Source organism: Cryptomeria japonica, chromosome 6 (genome assembly GCF_030272615.1).
Source record: "Cryptomeria japonica chromosome 6, Sugi_1.0, whole genome shotgun sequence".
Taxonomy (NCBI): domain Eukaryota; kingdom Viridiplantae; phylum Streptophyta; class Pinopsida; order Cupressales; family Cupressaceae; genus Cryptomeria; species Cryptomeria japonica.
The window spans coordinates 610895627-610914760 of record NC_081410.1 but is presented as its reverse complement, the minus strand read 5'-3'; the positions used below and the strand labels follow the sequence as shown (position 1 = coordinate 610914760).

At 35.3% G+C, this 19134-nt stretch overlaps 1 protein-coding gene across 1 annotated transcript; it reads right to left on the bottom strand.

The window, feature by feature from the left end:
* Window positions 1–7998: 7998 nt before the first annotated feature.
* Window positions 7999–9582, bottom strand: LOC131037711 (iridoid oxidase-like). Its single transcript, XM_057969895.2, has 2 exons — window positions 8740–9582; window positions 7999–8647 (listed from the first exon to the last, which is right to left on the bottom strand). Exons 1-2 carry the CDS (start codon window positions 9553–9555, stop codon window positions 8015–8017), a joined length of 1449 nt encoding a protein of 482 aa, XP_057825878.2. The 5' UTR covers window positions 9556–9582; the 3' UTR covers window positions 7999–8014.
* Window positions 9583–19134: the final 9552 nt, after the last annotated feature.

The window sequence follows — 19134 nt, the reverse complement described above, 5'->3', positions numbered from 1 at the left end:
ACAATTACTCTTACAACTCATAACACTCTGAATGATGACCATCGAATCCCCCTGAATCAATAGATTTTTAATCCCTAAAGAAATAGCCAAATCAATCCCAAGTGACAAAGCTTGGCATTCAGCAAAATTGTTTGACTAGGAACCAAGGGCATGACATTGCGCAACTATTAAAACAGTAAAAAATAGCCATACCAGCCCCAGCCAATCCCGGGTTACCCCTAGAAGCACCATCAAAATCAAGCTTGAAATGGCCCAAAGGAGGAGGATCCCATCTAGCAGCACGTCTCTTATTACTAGTAACCAGACCTTTTTCAACAGACCCATGAGAAGGGATGGCAGAGAGAGATTTCCATGTCCTTGTAATCCTGCCATCCCAATGAGAGAAGGATGTCAAATTTTCCAAATTCTTATGAATGTATGACAAATCCACCTTTGAGATAGAAGCCTCTATCTTGACTAAAATGTCAGAGAGCGAAGCTGATAACTTTCTTAAAATCCTATTGTTTCTTTCTAACCATATGTTCCAAATGATATTCGAAGGAGAGATAGCTTATTTCCTTGGAGCAAGGGGGTTTTGTTCTAGGGAGGGAAACTGCGGAAGGAGCTATTGTAGCGCATCAGTTGTTGCATTCTATCTCCTCCCAGAGGTCTTTGACTATGATTCTTAAGCTTGATATGATGAAGGCTTGTGATAGAGTAGAATGACATGCTTTGTGTAAAGTGTTGTTGAGTTTGGGTTTTTCGTACGCTTGGGTAAAATGGATTCGCTCTTGTATGTCTTCTGCTAGATTTTCAGTAATCCTCAATGGTTCTCCCTGTGGTTTCTTCTCCTCTTCCAGAGGTTTGAGGCAAGGAGATCCCCTTTCTCCTTTTTTGTTTATTCTGCTTGTTGAATCCTTTAGTTGGGCTATCAGGGCTGCTAGATCACAGGGCTCTTGGTGATGTATTAGGTTTTTGAATTTTCCTCAAGCTATCTCTCATTGCCTCTTTGCTAATGATACCCTGTTGTTTGGGCATTATTCTCTGTCAGAGGCTAAGATTATCTCAAGTGTTATTCAAGAATATGCCTTGTTTTCAGGTTAAAAAGTCAATATTGATAAGTCTAAAATCTTCTTTCTTAATACATCACTGTTGGTGCGGCAGAGGTTGCATTCCTTCTGGGGTTTTCAGATTGGTAACTTGCCCTGTTCCTATCTTGGGATTCCCTTTTTTGTTAAGCAAGATAGGCTTGGATTTTGGGATAAGGTAACTTCGGCCATTTCAAAAAGAATTCATTCTTGGAATCACAAATGGTTGACTTCAGCTGGAAAACTGACACTTATTAAATCTGTTATGAGTTCTATTCCAATTTATTTAATGTCGGTTTTAGAGTCTCCCAAGTCTGTTGTTGTAAATTTGCAAGATACTCTTTGATGTTTTCTTTGCTATAATAATAAAGATGGCAAGAAGAGGTTGCCTTTGGTTGCTTGGGAGAAAAATTGCTTGCCATAGGTTTCAAGGGGGATCGGGGTTCATAATTTGGAGACCCAAAATTTAGCCTTAGGGGCCAAATTGGTTTGGAGATTGTATGAGAAGCCTACCTCTTTTTGGGATTAGATTATGTTTGCCAAATATCTAAATAATGGTCCCAAAGAGAGTATTTTCAAATTCTCTAATTTACCTTCTGGTTCGGTCATTTGGAATTTCTTATGCAAATGTAGATCAGTTATTATCCCCTGCCTCTCATGGGTTGTTCATAATGGAAGGAAAGCTATACCCTGGGATGAATCATGGAACAAACATTGTTCTTTGATTAGTATTAGGGATTGGTCTCCCTTGATTGGTCTCATCACCTCTCTTTGGGGTGTGTTTGTGGCAGATTATTTTGATATTGTTCAGGATGGTCCTTTGAAGTTAGTTAAATGGAAGTCGATTGACTTCCTTGATGTGGATTTGCATTTGAAAGAAGAGTTTGTTAAGATTTTGAGTGAAACATTTATTACTTTCTCGCACTCTGAAGATGAATTTATTTGGACTGGGAATGCTTCTGGTAAATATTCTATTAAGGGAGGATATATTTCCCTTTTATCTACAACTTTTGGCTCTTATTGGCCCTATAAGTTGTTCTGGCATTCAACTTGTTTACCCAAGGCTGGTTTTTTTGCTTGGTTGGCTGTCTAGGATAGAGTTCTTATAGGCATGCCGTTGGATAGATTAGGCATTACTGTGGCTTTTCCTTGTGTTCTTTGTAATAAGAACCTGGAGTCCTCCTCACATCTGTTTCTCCATTGTGATTTTGCTTATGATTGTTGGAATTGGCTGCTTAGTAAATTGGGCTTATCTGATGTTATAGGCAAGGACCTTGCCTCTCATTTTCATTCCCACCCTCTCATGTTTTCTTCTTCTTTTTGTGCATGTCTTTGGGTTATCTCTTAATCTATTATCATTTGGAATATTTGGCTGGAACAGAATAAAATGATTTTTAAGAAGGTTACTTCCTTAGTATCAGAGGTTTTGCATAAAATAGAAGCCTCGATTTCGGAGGTTGCTTTGTCTTATATCTATAAGAACTTGGGAAGTCAATCTTCTTTCTTGCATTGGGATAGTAGGATTACCAGGGTTTGGGGAGCCCTCTCGACTTTACCTTCTCATGGCTCAATCTCCAAGAGTTATAATTCTCTTGCGAAGCGGGCACTGACCAAATGGAAACCTTCGCCTTGGGGTCACTTTAAACTTAATTTTGATGGTGCCTCCCAGGGAAACCCTGGGAAGGCAGGGGTGGGGATGGCTATCTTTGATCATAATGCGCATCTCATTCTTGCTAAATGCCATGATCTTGGTTATATCACTAACAATTTTGCTGAGTTTCAAGCTTTGTCTTTAGGGTTGGATATGACAATTTCTCTAAAGATCAAGAACACAGTAATTGAAGGTGATTCAATGGTTATTATTCAGAGTGTTATGAAGAAGAAATCTAATTGTTGGAAGTTGCAGTATTTGCTGGATCAAATTTTATAGAAATTAGATGCTTTTGATTCTTTCCTAATATGTCATTGCTATAGGGAAATTAACAGAGTGACTGATTTCCTGGCAAATCTTGCCATTGAAAGTAAAGCTCATTTCTGGTTGGTTAATTCATCTGAAATTCCTTCGATAGTTTGGAAAGGTGTTCAAAGTTCTTTTCTTTTTGGCTGATTGGTTGCCCACCCTCCTTGATTGGTCAGGTTCATCTTCTTTTTCACTTTATGGATGACTTTGTATGTGCCTTATATCTGATGTAGAAACCATACTTCTGTATCTGTCATATATAATGCCATTTATAGGGTGAGGACATGGTTGATCATGATATATTCAAGGGTGGTGGCTTGTGAGTTTGAATGTCTTTTATTTTCGGTCCTTCATAGGTTTGTGGTATGTGTGTTACTTTTTAATGTGCGGTACGATCTTGGGTTATTATTATTTGTTGAGGATTGGTACTGCATCAATGTTCGCACTGTGTGAGTTTTCGGCCATGACAGATTTGGTATTATGCGGTGATCATTTGTTTTGGTGGTGGTGTCCTCTCCTTCTTGATTTTCATTTATGTTTGTCAGTTTTCAGGGTTGTTAACCCCTGTGAAAAGTTCAAATCATGGAAGTTTGCAATGGATATTTTGCATATCTGTTCTTATTATTATGGTAAGTTGATGGTGGGTTTTTCATTAATACTTTCATGTGTTATCTTGTTTTATTATGAGAAAAGCAACATTTTGGGTTTTATGGTTATGTGGTTTTTTCTGGAGTTTCTTCTTTCTGCAAATGTCATCTTCCATGGCCTCTAGTATATACAGAGTGGTGCTCGAAGTTGGGGTATCGGAGGATGAGAACGTGGATAATGGTGACAAGCTTGGTAAGGTCTTTAATTTGTTTTCTCTGCGGTGGCTTTTGAATTCCGCAAACTTCTGAGGTGCCGTTGGCTGGAAATTTGGCCTCATATTTCTTATGCTAAGCTTTTGTCTTGGTTTGTTACAATCTGTTATGATATTTTACTTGACGATGATTTGGTCTGCCTCTTGGTTTCCACGTTCATTTTTTCGACAGTATGTAATTGGGATATGGTTTCTTCTGCATTGGCTGATTATCATTTTGATGTGGGGTCTTTTTATTATGGTGGGTTTCTTCCTCGCCATGAGCTCATGGTTAATGGTTGGTTTGGTCAATTATTGTATGAATTAAGAATGGTGTTGATTTGTGACACCATGGAAGATACACGGGCTTCTATGGATTTTTTGTTGTATCTGGTTCCTAATCAGTATGTGGATAAAGCTTGGGTGGTTTTTGAGGCCTTGCACTCGTTGCTTTCTTTGGGCTTTTTGTTCACCGCTCTTGCTTGTTTGGCACTTCCATTGAGGGTTATTCCTCCTCCCAATTCAGCCCATGATCCTCTAGAGGAGAGCAATAGTTCTTGGTTTTTGCATATCTGATTGTTTTTATCTTGGAGTTGGTGGTATGGTTTTTGGATGCAGATTCAAAGGTTTTTTTGGCTGCTGTTATGCTGGAGTTTTCTGGCAGTATCATATCTTCCAAGGAGGCTCTCTTTGGTTTCAATTGGTAGAAGTTCCTACATTACTATTGTTTCTTGTCTCCTTGGTGGTCCTTCATGATATATTGATGGAATTTTGTTATTCAGCCCTTTATTTGGCAGCAGACTGGTTTTTTTGTAAAAGTCCTATGGGACCCTTGTATAATTTCATATGTAGGGGTTTGGGGGATCATATTGGATATGTAACAAATGATGTAAGGGTAGTGTTTAGTTTTTTTTTTAAGGCTACAACCAAAGGTTTTCTTGCGGGTTCTTTCCTGTCGGTATGCCTCTTTTGAACCCGATGTAAACATATTTATGAATAATAAATAAGTTTAGTGGCTTGTCCATTTTTATCAAAAAAAATAAATAAAAAAAATCAGATCATATATATATATATATAAAAAATAGGAATATGTTAATAATATCATATATTGAAATACATTATAAATTTTAATTGGGAGTTATTCATTGATATAAATGTTTCTTTTCAAAAAAAAAAGGAAAGAAAGGGCGCGTTGTTTCCATTTTAAAAGAATCCTTTTATACTGGAAAGCCTTTTTATGTGGGAAGTTGGGGGGGGAGAGGGGGTGGGGGGGTCGTGGGCCCACTTCCCACTCCCCACTCATTTTCTAATTACCTCGCCATGCGGTTTAATAAAGTAACTGACTATTTTGGTGTTTGAATATTTGCTTTGACATTTATATTTATAACTATGAAATTCATTTTTCCTGCATTTGTAATACTAATTTTCAAATCGTTTTGCCATTATAAATTCGATTTTCATATTGATATAATTTTAATAATGTAATTTGATTTACATTAACTGATTAGAAGGTTAAAGTAAACAATATAAGTTATGGTTATAAGTGGTACCATAAATTTTTACAAAGAATAATAATAATAATAATAAATTTAATTAGTAATACATAAACTAAGTGGGTTATTTTTACATGTTAATTATGGTATTTATTTTTATGTACTATTAAATTTTCAAACTTAATTGGAATTAACATTAGTAAATTAGTTTTACATGTTTACAAGCTAATCATATGGTAATTATTTTAATGCATTAGTAAATTATCAAAGTTAATTGGAATTAATTGATTATAATTTTAACATTTAAAAAAGAAAAAAAAAACTTTGATTTGTATAGGTAGTTGAACTTGAATATAAATTGTATTGATTATTATAATATTCGATTTGCTAACACGAAGTGTAATTCTTGATGGAGGCAATTTTTTTGTTAGTTGCTAGACAATGTACACCTTTTATACATTTAATCGCTTCATACAATTACAAATTAGAGCCATTATTACCTCACTAGTTGTGTTATTACAATTTACGAGAACTAGATGATAACTCTCTCTTTTGAATATTAACCACCTAGTAGTATTAAGTTGTTACGTTTAAGTAAATCTCTTTCCTTTATATGTAGAATTAAACTCATGAGTTATTTTCTTTTAATTATTTAATTCTTGCAAAATAGTCTCAACTTTAAATTATTCTAGAGTGATGTTTATTTTAATCTTCCAAAGTATAATAGTTGGACCTCTTAAAAAAAAAAATCTAAACAAGAGGAGTTGGAAACAAAAAAACTTAGCAACATTCGGTATATATGGTGTCTCTAGGTCACGCTTATGGGTAATGCCGTCGTGTTGAACTACTGCACCTAACGCCTAATAAAGCTACATTAATGACATCTTTGGCATCATCCCTATAAATCGTCGAGGAGTAATAAGGGACACTTGGAAGTTAAAATCCAAGGGGCGGGTAATCCCCCTTGGATCGATAATCTAATAAGATAATCTTTAAATGATTTACATCTGCTAGTTAAACCATAGTAAACCCCTTTATGGTTGATTGAGTGAAATACTTTTATAAACTTGGCTTAATCTCAAAGAGTTGTTGACGATTGACAATTGAGTCAGGTGACGCTTATGATAGGTATTAGGACCTAGTGGCTTTAGGCCACAAGCATTAAGCCACCTTGAGCCTTTGCTTAAATGCTACCATCATGGGTAGCAACCACAGAGAAACTGTCTGGGACATTGACCCTAGAAAGGGTTGCGTACCCACCAAACAATTTACATTAAACCATAGATTAGAAACAAAACTACATACTATACGCCTTGAACCCGTGCCAAAACGGGTATGTAGGCAGTCTAGGGACAGAGTTGTTCCTAGTACTCAGGCGTTTGGGGATGGGGTCTAGGATTTGGTAAGAAGATGGATTGCGAAGAATCCTAATTGAAAGATAAGTGTAATAAAATAAAAAGTAATTCAACGCATACTCGAAAGGAATCCCGTATGGATTCGCTTGACTTCCCGAGGCTTTAGGCCAAATTTCAAGGTGGAATTCAAGCTTGCAATATATTATTTTACTTGCTCCTAAGGACGGTGACCTCGGGGCACACCTATTAAAGGAGTGTAATTCTTAGTGAGTGACTTAGGATCCGAATGGTCCCGATGAGTCTAAGTCTTTGGCCAGAGCACCTCCTATCCCAAGTTGGATAGATGCCTACCCTGTTTGGGTAGATGCCTATCCCGTATTGGATAGATGAAACCTCATGTCCCGTATGGACAGATGCCTAACCTGTATGGTTAGATGCTCATCCCGGATGGATGAATGCCTAATCCAAATGGATAGATGCCCAGAGTATGCAATTGAATCAAACACAAATGATTAAATTTATAAAAAAAAAAAAATGGTCAAAATTTTCTTGGGTTAAGTATAACGGGTTACTACGAACTAAATGGACATTAAAATATAATCTTATAGTAGATCATACCTACATTGTATCTTGTGAAGTGTACAAACATATGATTTATAATATATGATTAATATACAATCAAGACTCTTTATGTATCTTCAACAAGGATTCTCCTGTTAAGAACTCAACTCCTAGGCCATAAATGAACCCAAACATTACTAAGTTAAAGCACAATATAAAAATCCAACATGATGTAATGTCAATAAAACACTATCAATTAATTGCTTCAATTGAAATAATCTAAAGTTAACATGATTTAGATATCATAGATGCATAAATCAATAAGTTCACCAATCATAATGTTGAACAAAATACCATCATCATAATGACACATAACAAATATAGTGAATAGTGAAGCCAAAACACTATTATAGTTTAAAAATAGAAGTCATTATGTATACATCCCATAATACACAACCGAACACAATAATTTCAAAAAAAAAATTTAAATGCATGAATTATATTAATGATAATAAACACACCATCGATAAGTATAATGTTAGTACCAATAGAAATTCAAATAGGCATACAAGGCACATAAGCATGAGACATTAAACACTTTCATAATATTTATTTAATGATTCATAATATCAGTTAACATAAACTTACATCAAACTTGGTAAAAGAGCTAGTAAATGGTATTTACATAGCCAAAAACTCATCGTAAACCTCTTTGACCCTTATTGAACTAACATATTATTTTAGTATAGATGATTTGGTAATCTTGGTGTGGGGATTGCATGCAATTCTTTAGACTTCTTTAATACTATTCCAAATGTCTCACTCATGTCTATCTTATTATAATTCATCCCTATTGGAAGCATCCAATTGAAGGAATGGATTAAGGAAGCAATAGTAAAATGAACCATTTGATGAGCCAAAGGAAGTCCTAAGCATATTCTTCTTCCAGCTCCAAATGGTATCAGCTCAAAATTTTGTCCCTTATACTTTACCTTACTATTCTCACCATTAAAAAACCTCTCTGGCATAAATTTTAAAGGTTCTTTCCAAATTTTAGGATCTCTTCCAATTGCCCACAGATTCACAATCACCATGGCATGCTTAGGTATCATATACCCTGCCACCTCACATGAGTTGTCTGCTCTATGGGGCAATGCCAAAGGAAGTGCTGGGTGTAGTCGAAACACTTCTTTCACTATAGCATGGAGATAAGGTAGACGATCTATGTCAGATTCTTCCACTTTTCGATTGAGACCAATTACCTCTTCTAATTCCTTTTGCGCTTTTTTCATTACGTAAGGATTGGCAATTAGTTCCACCATAACCCATTCAATTGTTGTAGTAGTAGTATCACTACCAGCAGACAAGAGTTCCTACATGATCATAAGGAAATGACTCATCAATAATAATAAAAATATATTATTAAATAAAAAATGAGTCAAAATAGGCGTTGAACAAGACTCACCAAGAGTAAAGCCCTGATATTCACCAGAGTGAAATCATGGGCAGTCAGATCGAGCAGAATGTCGAGAAAGTCCTTTTCCTTGGGTAGACCGACCCCTTGCCTCCTCGCCTCCAACCGATCTTGTATGAATACATCTAAGTACTCATGTAGTCGCTTATGATGGACTGTCAGACGACGGCACACTCCCTGAGGGTCCACCAACTTCAGAAACGGATAAAAGTCGGCCAAGTTGGGTTTTCCGGTCAAGTTCACCATTTCACTAAAAGTGTTTCTCAATTCTGCAGACTCTAGATTTTTGGGATCGAACAAGTTCTTACTGAAAATGGCGTTGCTCATGAGATTGAGACCCTCGTAGTACACCAGCTCTGCAATATTCATACTCGTCCCCTTCTTCTCAAAGACCATTCGAATCGTCTCGGAGACTTGATCTCTTCTGAGATGTTGCAGCGCTTGGAGTCTGGTGGGAGTGAAAAGCTCTGTGGTGGCAATGCGTCTGAACTTCCGCCAGTAATCTCCATACTGAGCAAAAGCAATTGAAGATTCATGGTGAGAAAACACCTTTGCTGCTTCTATCATAATCCGTCCTGCAAAATTCTGGTCGTGGATTTTGAGGACCTCTTTTGCCATTTCAGAGGATGAAACCACCACAGCAGTTTTCATGCCGAGAGAGAGAGTCATGAGAGGACCGTATTGCTGAGAAAGAGCCCACAGAGATTCATTGGGTTTTTTCCCCAGCTGGAGAAGGTTTCCCACGATGGGCCAGCCAGGAGGTCCAGGAGGAAGATTTGCTCTGCTCTTCTTCTTTCTTTTCCCCATTAAATCTACTAAGAAATAAGCGAGCACACTGCTTACCAGCGCTGAAAGCCAAATCACCCATTGCCCTTCCATTGAATGGATTTTAGATCTGCTTGGGAATCAATTCCTCAGCAGATTAGTATATATAGATATCTATACAGCATTGGGACAAAAATATATTCCTAAATAGATTTCAGATCTCCCGGGACTCTGTCAAAGACGCTGACCATTTTCCCTTACAAATATTTTATGTATAAAAATCATTTTCCTAAAATGATTTCTTGATGGAATCTGACAAAAAATCGGGATCTATCAAAGGACGCCATTTTTCCTGATAAGATTTGTGTATATAAAAATGTATTCGGTAACTTAGTATCGTTGACCTAAATATACCAAGAACAGCGTTCACGGAATCGGACAAAACTGTCCTCCAAGAAAAGTGGAATCAATTTGTCATATTTGGTAACGGGCATTGTCATTTGTGTATGCATGTGAAATGTGATAAACAATACAACTCGATACAATGTAAAATACGGCACGGTCTAGGAGATATTACTGCTTTGGACTGTTATTCTTTGCCCTTTGTCAATAAAAAATTAAAATGGATATGTCGAATCGTTATGAAAGGTCAAGATCAAGTGGGGGGAGTTGTTGGGTCTATTTATTATATACATTTGTGTTGTATATGACGTTGGATATATATATATATATAAAACAGATTTTTAATCTGTGAATAATTGAGATTCAACAACTTTTTATTTTGAATCGATTAGACAACATTTGTATCCTTTAAATTGAGAATCTTCCTACTAACTGGTCTATAGTCTTTTAATAACTATCGAACAAAGTTTTTGTATAGAGATTATTTCAAGGAGCAACGTATATGTTAGAAGAAGAAATGTCTGTCATAGGTTGTTTGTCAATGGCAATGTCTTTAGGCTCCATTAAAGATCAAAATCAATTTGGATGTGTTAAGAGTGAACAAACAAGCTTGGGCACATACCAACACATCAAATGTGTATGCAAATGATAATAGCTCATACAACAATGTCCTCTTGATCCTGAGTCTATATGTTATGGTATATTTACGTACCGTTCAATGTGTGTGTTTTGAAGAAACCTTCAAATCAATTTTATACCAGCTTACAAGAATTCAAACATGACTGAATTGGTTGACTACCAAGATCAATGACTCAACCTATTCTAGATGGGATCCATATCAAATGTATTGTCTTGCATGCCTCTACAGATTTGCATGTGATTGATCCCTCAAGCCAAATCACTTCTTTTTACAAGAGAAGGAAACAAGAAAAGTTGCTAAAAAAATTTGAAATGGTAGATAAATAAATGAAAGCACTAAAATTTGTAATGCTCAGGGTTGCATGCAGGGAGGTTCATTCCGTGAGAAATATAAATGATGACAAAATGAATTGGGTGAGAGAGAGAGAGAGAGAGAGAGAGAGAGAGAGAGAGAGAGAGAGAGAGAGAGAGATGGAGGAGAGAGATATGGAGAGAAGGAGAGGGAGAGATCAAGAGAGAGAAAGGAGAGGGATAGTTAGAGATGGAAGAGAGAATCATATAATGATGGAGAGACAAAGATCGAAAGAAGAGAGGGATAGATAGAGGTGTAAGAGATAAATATAAAAAGAGTAAGAGATATGAAGATAAAGACAAAGATAGGAAGTGATATATAGAGGGAAAGAGAGGGAGAAAGATGGAGAGATAATGAAATAGAGATAGAGTGAGAAATGGAAGAGTAAATGTGGACATGTATAGAGAGGAAAAGAGATATAGATTTAGAAGTCTAGAGAGAGAGAGAGAGAGAGAGAGTATGTGCGTGTGAGAGAGTGATACAGATATGGAGCTAGAGAGGGAGAGGGAGAGAGATATATATAGAAATAGATAGAGAGGGAGGGAAGGGTAGTAAAGGAAAGAATTAAAGATGATAGAGGAGAAATCAAGAAATACAAAAAGAGGGAGTGATAGAGATAGGGATAGAAAGAGGAGGAGATAGAGAGATGTGGGCAAAATGGAGGGGGGAAGATAGAGATGTAGGGAGTGATAAGGCGATCGAGATAGGTGACAGATAGAGAGAAAGATAGAAATAAAGATGTGGATGGAGAGAGGGTGGAGAGGAAATAATAGAGATAGAAATCGGGTTAAAATGAGAGAATTTCAAAATTTAATAGAATTAATAATTATGTTAATAATAAACTAAAAATTTGAATAATATAATAAAATAATTTAAAATAAAATCAAACATTGTACGTATTAAAAAATTAATGATGATATTATAATAAATTTGTATTATATTATAAATATTATTATTTATTATTATAATATTATTCTTATTATATTATCATTACGATATTATGATATTGTAACTAATATTACATTTTTATTTTATTATCTTCTAATATTATTTTTATTATAATATTATTTCATTATTATTATATTATTATATTTCTAATTTTTTATATATTTTTAAAATGTAATCTATATAAATTACAACAATATTATAATTATATCAATTTATTACAATAAGATAACAAGATAAATATTATAATAATTATTAATGAATTGATATTATATTACTATTATTTTATCTTATATTATATTAAATATAAATTGTATTAAAAAACAAACCAACAACATAAGTGTTGAATATGACAACAACAATAATTTCAATGATTTTTTTGACTTTGTCCATCTATAGAAAATGACATAGATAATATATGCTTACCTTGCAAAACACACGAATATAAATTCATTTTTCTTACTGACTTTGATTTTTTAATTCACAAATTGCAAAAATAGATTAAACACAACATAGTAATTTTTTTAAAAAAAATAGCTTCAAATGTGCCATTCATTGAAAATAATAATAAAAAAAGGACTGAAACCAATCTCTTTATGGCTGCAGTTTCAATCAATTCACACAGTTAAAGCGAGAATATGTCAAGGGAAAATGCGCGCTGCAATATCTCGGGATCAGATAATTTTTTTTTTGGCATAAAGTAATACCATGTATTGGTGGTGTGAAGGTATTTAAACAAACGAATGTTTCGATAATTGTGAGAGGTGGACAAAAAATGTGAAGTGAAAAAGAATCGATAAATGTGAAAAATAAATGAATAAAAATCGATGGCTACAGACATTTCAATCATCTTGCAGGCCTCTAAATAAATGTGAACTGTTGATTTCCCATATCAGGTAGTGCATCTCAAATAAAGAGACACCTTTGGCGTAAATATTAGAATTTATTATTATAATATTATTCTTATTAAAGAAATGGCAAAGTGTTTCGTGAGGAGTCAACTCAACTAGAAGTGGTAATTGGGAAAATGAGAGAGGCCATTGTGGAAGTGGTGCGATGTAGAATTCTAAGGAGGAAGGTTTTGAAATATACATATTGGGGACAAGACCATGGAGGAGAAATGGGATGGGCTTACAACGAACACAAATATTGTGAAGTCCAAAAGAGGAAATCACAGGGTGGTGTGTTGGAAGAAACCGACTTCGAGAAGACTCAAATTGAACTTTGATGGGGCTGCTAAAGGCAACTTGGGGGAGGTAGGTTTTGGGGCCATTATTAAAAATTGGCTTGGTAAATGTGTTGCGGTTGCTCATGGATTCATGGGATCTGCAACCGACAATGAGGCAGAGTTGATGGGATTAAAAAGGGGGTTGATTCTGTAGGGATAATGGTTTCTCCTTTGTCGATGTAGAAGGTGATTCATCTTTTGTGATTAATGCAATATCCAAGGGACAAGTTGTAAATTGGAGAGTCAAACAGTGGATCCCGAGGATATATGAGTTGCTCAATATGCTTACAGATTACGAGATCACTCATACCTATAGGGATAACAATAGGGCTGCCGATTGGTTGGCCAATGAAGGAGTACAGGGCCATATTAAGGATATAGAGTTGGATCTAGAGAATGTACCACAGGGTCTTAGCGAGATTCTCATAAAGTGATGCAAGAGCATCCTCGATTCATAGCAATCTTGCATCAACCAAAAATATTTTCCTTTCTATTTGCAGTTTCAACTTTTCTTTCTGTGTGTCCCGGTTTTGGCTCACTGGATCATGTGGAGTTGGATTCTACTTGAAGACTTGATCATCTTTCTTGCTTCCATACTGCATCGCATTTGGATCATTTTCCGGCAAGATATCGCTATCGGTTTCCTTAACAGTTTCCTATTACTGGTTGACAGTTCTTGTTATCGGTTGCCTGGACCTATTTTGGTGATCTATTGGAACCCCTTCTGAAGCTTGCAGAGCTTTAGGCGTTGATTCGATGTTCTTTGGCATGTGGCTGACCTTTTCCTGCGATCTACATTTCATCCTTTGGATTTTTCGAAAGAATTTCTTGGCAGAGGCCGACCTTGTTTATTTTACACGTTAGGTCCTTTTCTTCGGGTTTTGATCCCTTTTGGGGACTGGATCCTTTGGATCAGTATATATAATTGTAATTGTACATTAGGATGTAATAAATCATAGAATCAAGTAGCTAGATTGTGCGTAGAAGATAGATCTCAAGATTCAAGGTCCCGGTTGTGACCCATTCTGTATGTTCTACCAAGCCTTTGAGCCGATATGCTGTAACCCGATTGTTACTGGTTGGATGTAATCAAGTTTCATGAAATAAAAAAATCTGTTGGTGACTGCTTCATAAAGGAAGGGGAGACAAATTTATCAAGGAGTGGGATAGGTTAGGAGGTCGGTTTCACAGAATTTGTGCCCTCTGTTTTGTCGCTTTCTGGGCTGGCGATGTAGATAGAGGGTAGGTTTTTGAGCGAGGCTTTTTGACCGATTTGTAATGAAATTGATTGGAGTCGGGGGACGATCCCAATGATAGCTAAATTGTGGTTGAGAGCATTCAAATCCTACATCTCAATTCAGGTTGTGTGATTTTGGATGCCGAGCCTCACTCAGGGATAGGGTAGGGCCTGTATTTAGAGGAAGCAAGCAGATTCCCATTCAGAAGATGGAAGTAGCATCCCTAAGAGGTAATTAAAAGGGCGTTTGAAACTATAGGCCGCTCCTATAATGAAGAGACCTGTGAGGAGCAATGTCCAAGGCTTTTCAAAATACAGGATGGGTAGACGATGCAGGTGATGGTGAGGATATTGGAAGCTAGCCCCCGGGGGGGGATCACACACATGATAGGATCATTTTCAAGAATTTATTTGTCCCAATAGTGCAAGTATGGAGATCGCATGAGGCGGGTTTCAAAGTTGGAGATGGGTTTTCAGCAGAACCATATTGGCTAATGGTAGCCAACCAAGTCTATGAGATCAACTTGGGAAGTTTAGATCCTCCACTGTCTTGGTTCTTTGATAAGGAGATGGTGGACCAGGGAGACTCGACATAGAGACCATTGGAGATTTTGGAGGATGGGGGTATACCGATCCAGATTATGTAATCCAGCCAGGTTTATCTGTTATGTAAATCTTTTTAAGCTAATAGAGGGCTCTACCCTCCATAATGGTAGAACTTATCAAAATAAAAAATAAAAAATAAAAAATATATTATTTTTATTATATTATCATTATGATATTGTAACTAATATTACATTAATTATTTTTATTATCTTCTATTATAATTTTTATTATAATATTATTTCATTATTATTATATTATTATATTTCTAATTTTTTATATATCCTTAAAATGTAATTTATATAAACTACAACAATATTATAATTAGTATGATTGTTATTATTATATGATTTTTTTTTAATTTAATGCTTGGTAAATTTTTTAACGTGACCAGTGACATTGGCATGACATGCCCTCTGACTCCACCTGAAACACTTTTGACTTGGAGCTATGAACCAGTGAGGCCACAAAAGGGGGACCTCATCCCCACACTTCACTTGTTCAAACCCATGAGCACAATGGCCCAACGAAGACACAAGGCCTGCAAGCACAATGGCCTAGCAGGGTTTTTAACCTTGGTGACCGCTTTACCAACAAAGTGTTTAAACTGTGACACTACATGTCTGAAGACTATTATTATATAAATTTATTACAATAAGATAAAAAGATTAAATATTATAATAATTATTAATGATTTGATATTATATTACTATTATTTTATCTTATATCAAATATAAATTGTATTAAAAAACAAATCAGCAACAAAACTGCTGAAAAAGACATTAGCAATAATTTCGATGATTTTTTTGACTTTGTCCTTCTATAGAAAACAACATTGACAATATATGCTTACCTTGCAAAACATACAAATACAAATTCATTTTTCTTATAGTGCTGGCTTTGATTTTTTAATTCACAAATTCCAAAAATAGTTTATACACAACATAGTAATTTTTTAAAAAAAATTTACTTTAATTGTGCTATTCTTTGAAAAAAAAGGGACCGAAACCAATCTCTTTATGGCAGCAATTTCAATCAATTCACAAGGTTAAAATGACAACACGTCAAGGGAAAACGCGTGTATAAAAAAATTAAAAATTTGGCATAAAGTAATACGATGTACTGGTGGCCGGTGAAGGTATTTGAACAAATAGATGTTTAGATTATTGTGAGAGGTGGACAAAAACCATGAAAAAATACAAAGTGAGAAAAACAATCAAAAAATGTGAAAAATCAATGAAAAGAATCGATGGCTACAAACGTTTCAATCGTCTTGCAGGCCTCTAAATAAATGTGAACAGTTGATTTCCCATATCAATTAGTGCATCTCAAATAAAGAGACGCCTTCGGCGTAATTATTTTTCTCAATAGGTATTGATAAGAAATTGATAAATTAATGACAATATTTAGTATTTTTTGAAGAGGGGAAAAATGAGCAAGGTGGATTAGTGGTGGTTAGCATACAAATCAAACACTAAAAGCATAAGAACATGAAGCATACACAAAACCACATAAAAATTTGAAAATAATGGTTTTTACCTTGCTATCTTTACCTCTCCCTCAGATTGAGCTTGATGAAGTGAAGGCGCCCTTTGATGATGCTCCACTTGATGCGCTCCTTTGATTGCTTGTGATGTGAAATGCTCTCCTTTGCTTAACAAGACTAATGGATTATTGGATTGGATTTGAGTGATGGATAAGAGGATTTGGATTAGAAGATTAGAGAGAGAAGAGGAGAAAAGGGCATCATAACAATGCATGAGAAGTGGATTTTGTGAGGATAATTGGCTCCAATTTATAGATTGGAGAAGGCCAATGGAGGGCCAAGATTGATTTTATTATGAAGGGTTGAGATTGATTTTGGATAGAAGGCATGGATCAAGGGTGCCTTGGAAAAATAAATAGGAATATAAAATTCCTTTGGAAAAAGGGGAGAGAAATTTGAATTTCAAACTTGAGGAATTAAAAATTCCAAAATAAGGATGCATTGAGGGATTCAAAGAAATTTGAATTTATTTGAGAGATTCAAAGTTTGATGTGACATGAGTGGGAATTAAAAAATTGGAGAATGATGATAATCATGATTATGAGAGATTCAAGGAGGATTAATTAGGCTGAGTGGGATTAGGAAAAGTGATTTGTAGGAATCACATGACTAGGTCAATTAATTAGAATTAATTAACTGAGTGGGTTTTAGAGGAAATAATTATTGAGAGGACTTTAGAAGAATATGAGAAATTAATTTATTTGATAAATTAACTATTGGACTATAGTGACAGGATTAATCAAATTAGATTTAATTGATTCTGAGAGGAATAAGGATAACACAATTAAGTTAATTAATTATGTTGATAGGCTTAAATTAATCAAATGTTAATTTTAGGTGTCTACATTTTGCCCCTCTTTGATATAGCATCGTGAAATGACGTGATATCAAAGAAGAATAAAACATAGTGGAAGAAAAGGATAAGGACTAGTAGCACGATGCCCCAGTCATAAGATGAGGAAGAATGAGGAGGGGGAAGGATGACGAGGAAGCAGTGGTATGCCCCCTCGAGAGGACATGCGGGTTCGAAGAACACAGGTGTGCTCTCGAAAAGGAATTAGAAGAATAAGTGATGAAAGGATGAAGATAATGAAAGAGGGAAGTAGGATGAGTTGGAGTGTTGTGAATGAAATGAGACAAAGAAATGATAGATGGATTGGATTTCTTGTTGAGCAAGTATAGAGAGCAAACCTAGATTTGATATTGCCATGGATAGTCTACACCACTGATTATAAGAACTAGGATGATATGAAGATCCGAGGCATGGACTGATGCTCAGTCAAACAGGAATTCCTTGCACACAATCATGCAAGTGTTGATAAACACTAATGCAGGGTTGTCGGTTCATACAAGGAAGACCTTCGAACACACCATGCCATGAAAACTATGCCCCATTATACACCATCCAAGACATACCAAGATATAGGATGATCAAGGCAGTCCTGAACAAGTATAGTCCTGGGACACAAGATGAAAACAAAGCGAAAAGCTCAAGCATGCAAACAACATGCACATGACCAACTGATTTCTCTTGCCAAGAGTAGGATATGGATTTGGATAAACTGCCGGACTAGGGAAGGATATATCCCGATGGGCAGGTGATGGATTGATTGATGAATGACAAAAGACAAGTTGGATGTGCAAGATCTATAGATGAGAGGATTGTTGCTTGGATTTGATTAACGTAGTATGGATGAGTGCTTGGATTTGGCACAAGTTAGTGCGAGCTCAGGTAGATGGGGAAAGCTCAGTTTGATGGATTGGATAGGATTGGAAGGAGGATAAATGATTAGATAGGATGAAAAGGGGGATGGATGAATGAATATGATTGGATTGAGGATGGGATTAATGATTGAATTGGAAGAGATGATTGGATAATGTAGGATTGGATTATAAATTGGATTGGATGGGGTGGATCGGTGGATAGGATTTGATTGAATGGAACCAATGACAAGGGAGAACCAAGGATTGGTAAGTGGATAGATGGATGAGGGATTTGTTTGGATAGGAGGGGGTTATTATTAGTATAGATGGATTAAGTGGATGGATATGGATAGGAAATAGAGGAATAAAGGATGGAGAAATTTGAATTTCAAACTTGAGGAATTAAAAATTTCAAAATAAGGATGCATTGAGGGATTCAAAGAAATTTGAATTTCTTCGAGAGATTAAAAGTTTAATGTGACATGAGTGGGAATTAAAAAATTGGAGAATAATGATAATCATGATTATGAGAGATTCAAGGAGGATTAATTAGGTCAAGTGGGATTAAGAAAAGTGATTTGTAGGAATCACATGACTAGGTTAATTAATTAGAATTAATTAACTGAGTGGGTTTTAGAAGAAATAATTATTGAGAGGACTTTAGAAGAATAGGAGAAATTAATTTACTTGATAAATTAATTATTGGACTATAGTGACAAGATTAATCAAATTAGATTTAATTGATTCTGAGAGGAATAAGGATAACACAATAAAGTTAATTAATTATGTTGATAGGCTTAAATTAATCAAATGTTAATTTTAGGTGTCTACATTTTTTAATAGGTATTGATAACTTGATGGTAGTATTTAGTATTTTTTTAATTAATATTGATATACAAATTGATAAATGATGGTAATATTTAATAACTGTTTAATAGATATTGATGAATTAATGATATTATTTA

Excerpts from the sequence above, each read along its gene's own strand:
- LOC131037711 (XM_057969895.2), bottom strand. The coding sequence starts at position 9,555 with ATGGGGAAAAGAAAGAAGAAGAGCAGAGCAAATCTTCCTCCTGGACCT. Across the intron at positions 8,648-8,739 it reads ATATCAGGGCTTTACTCTTG|GAACTCTTGTCTGCTGGTAG; the intron begins GTGAGTCTTGTT and ends ATGATCATGTAG.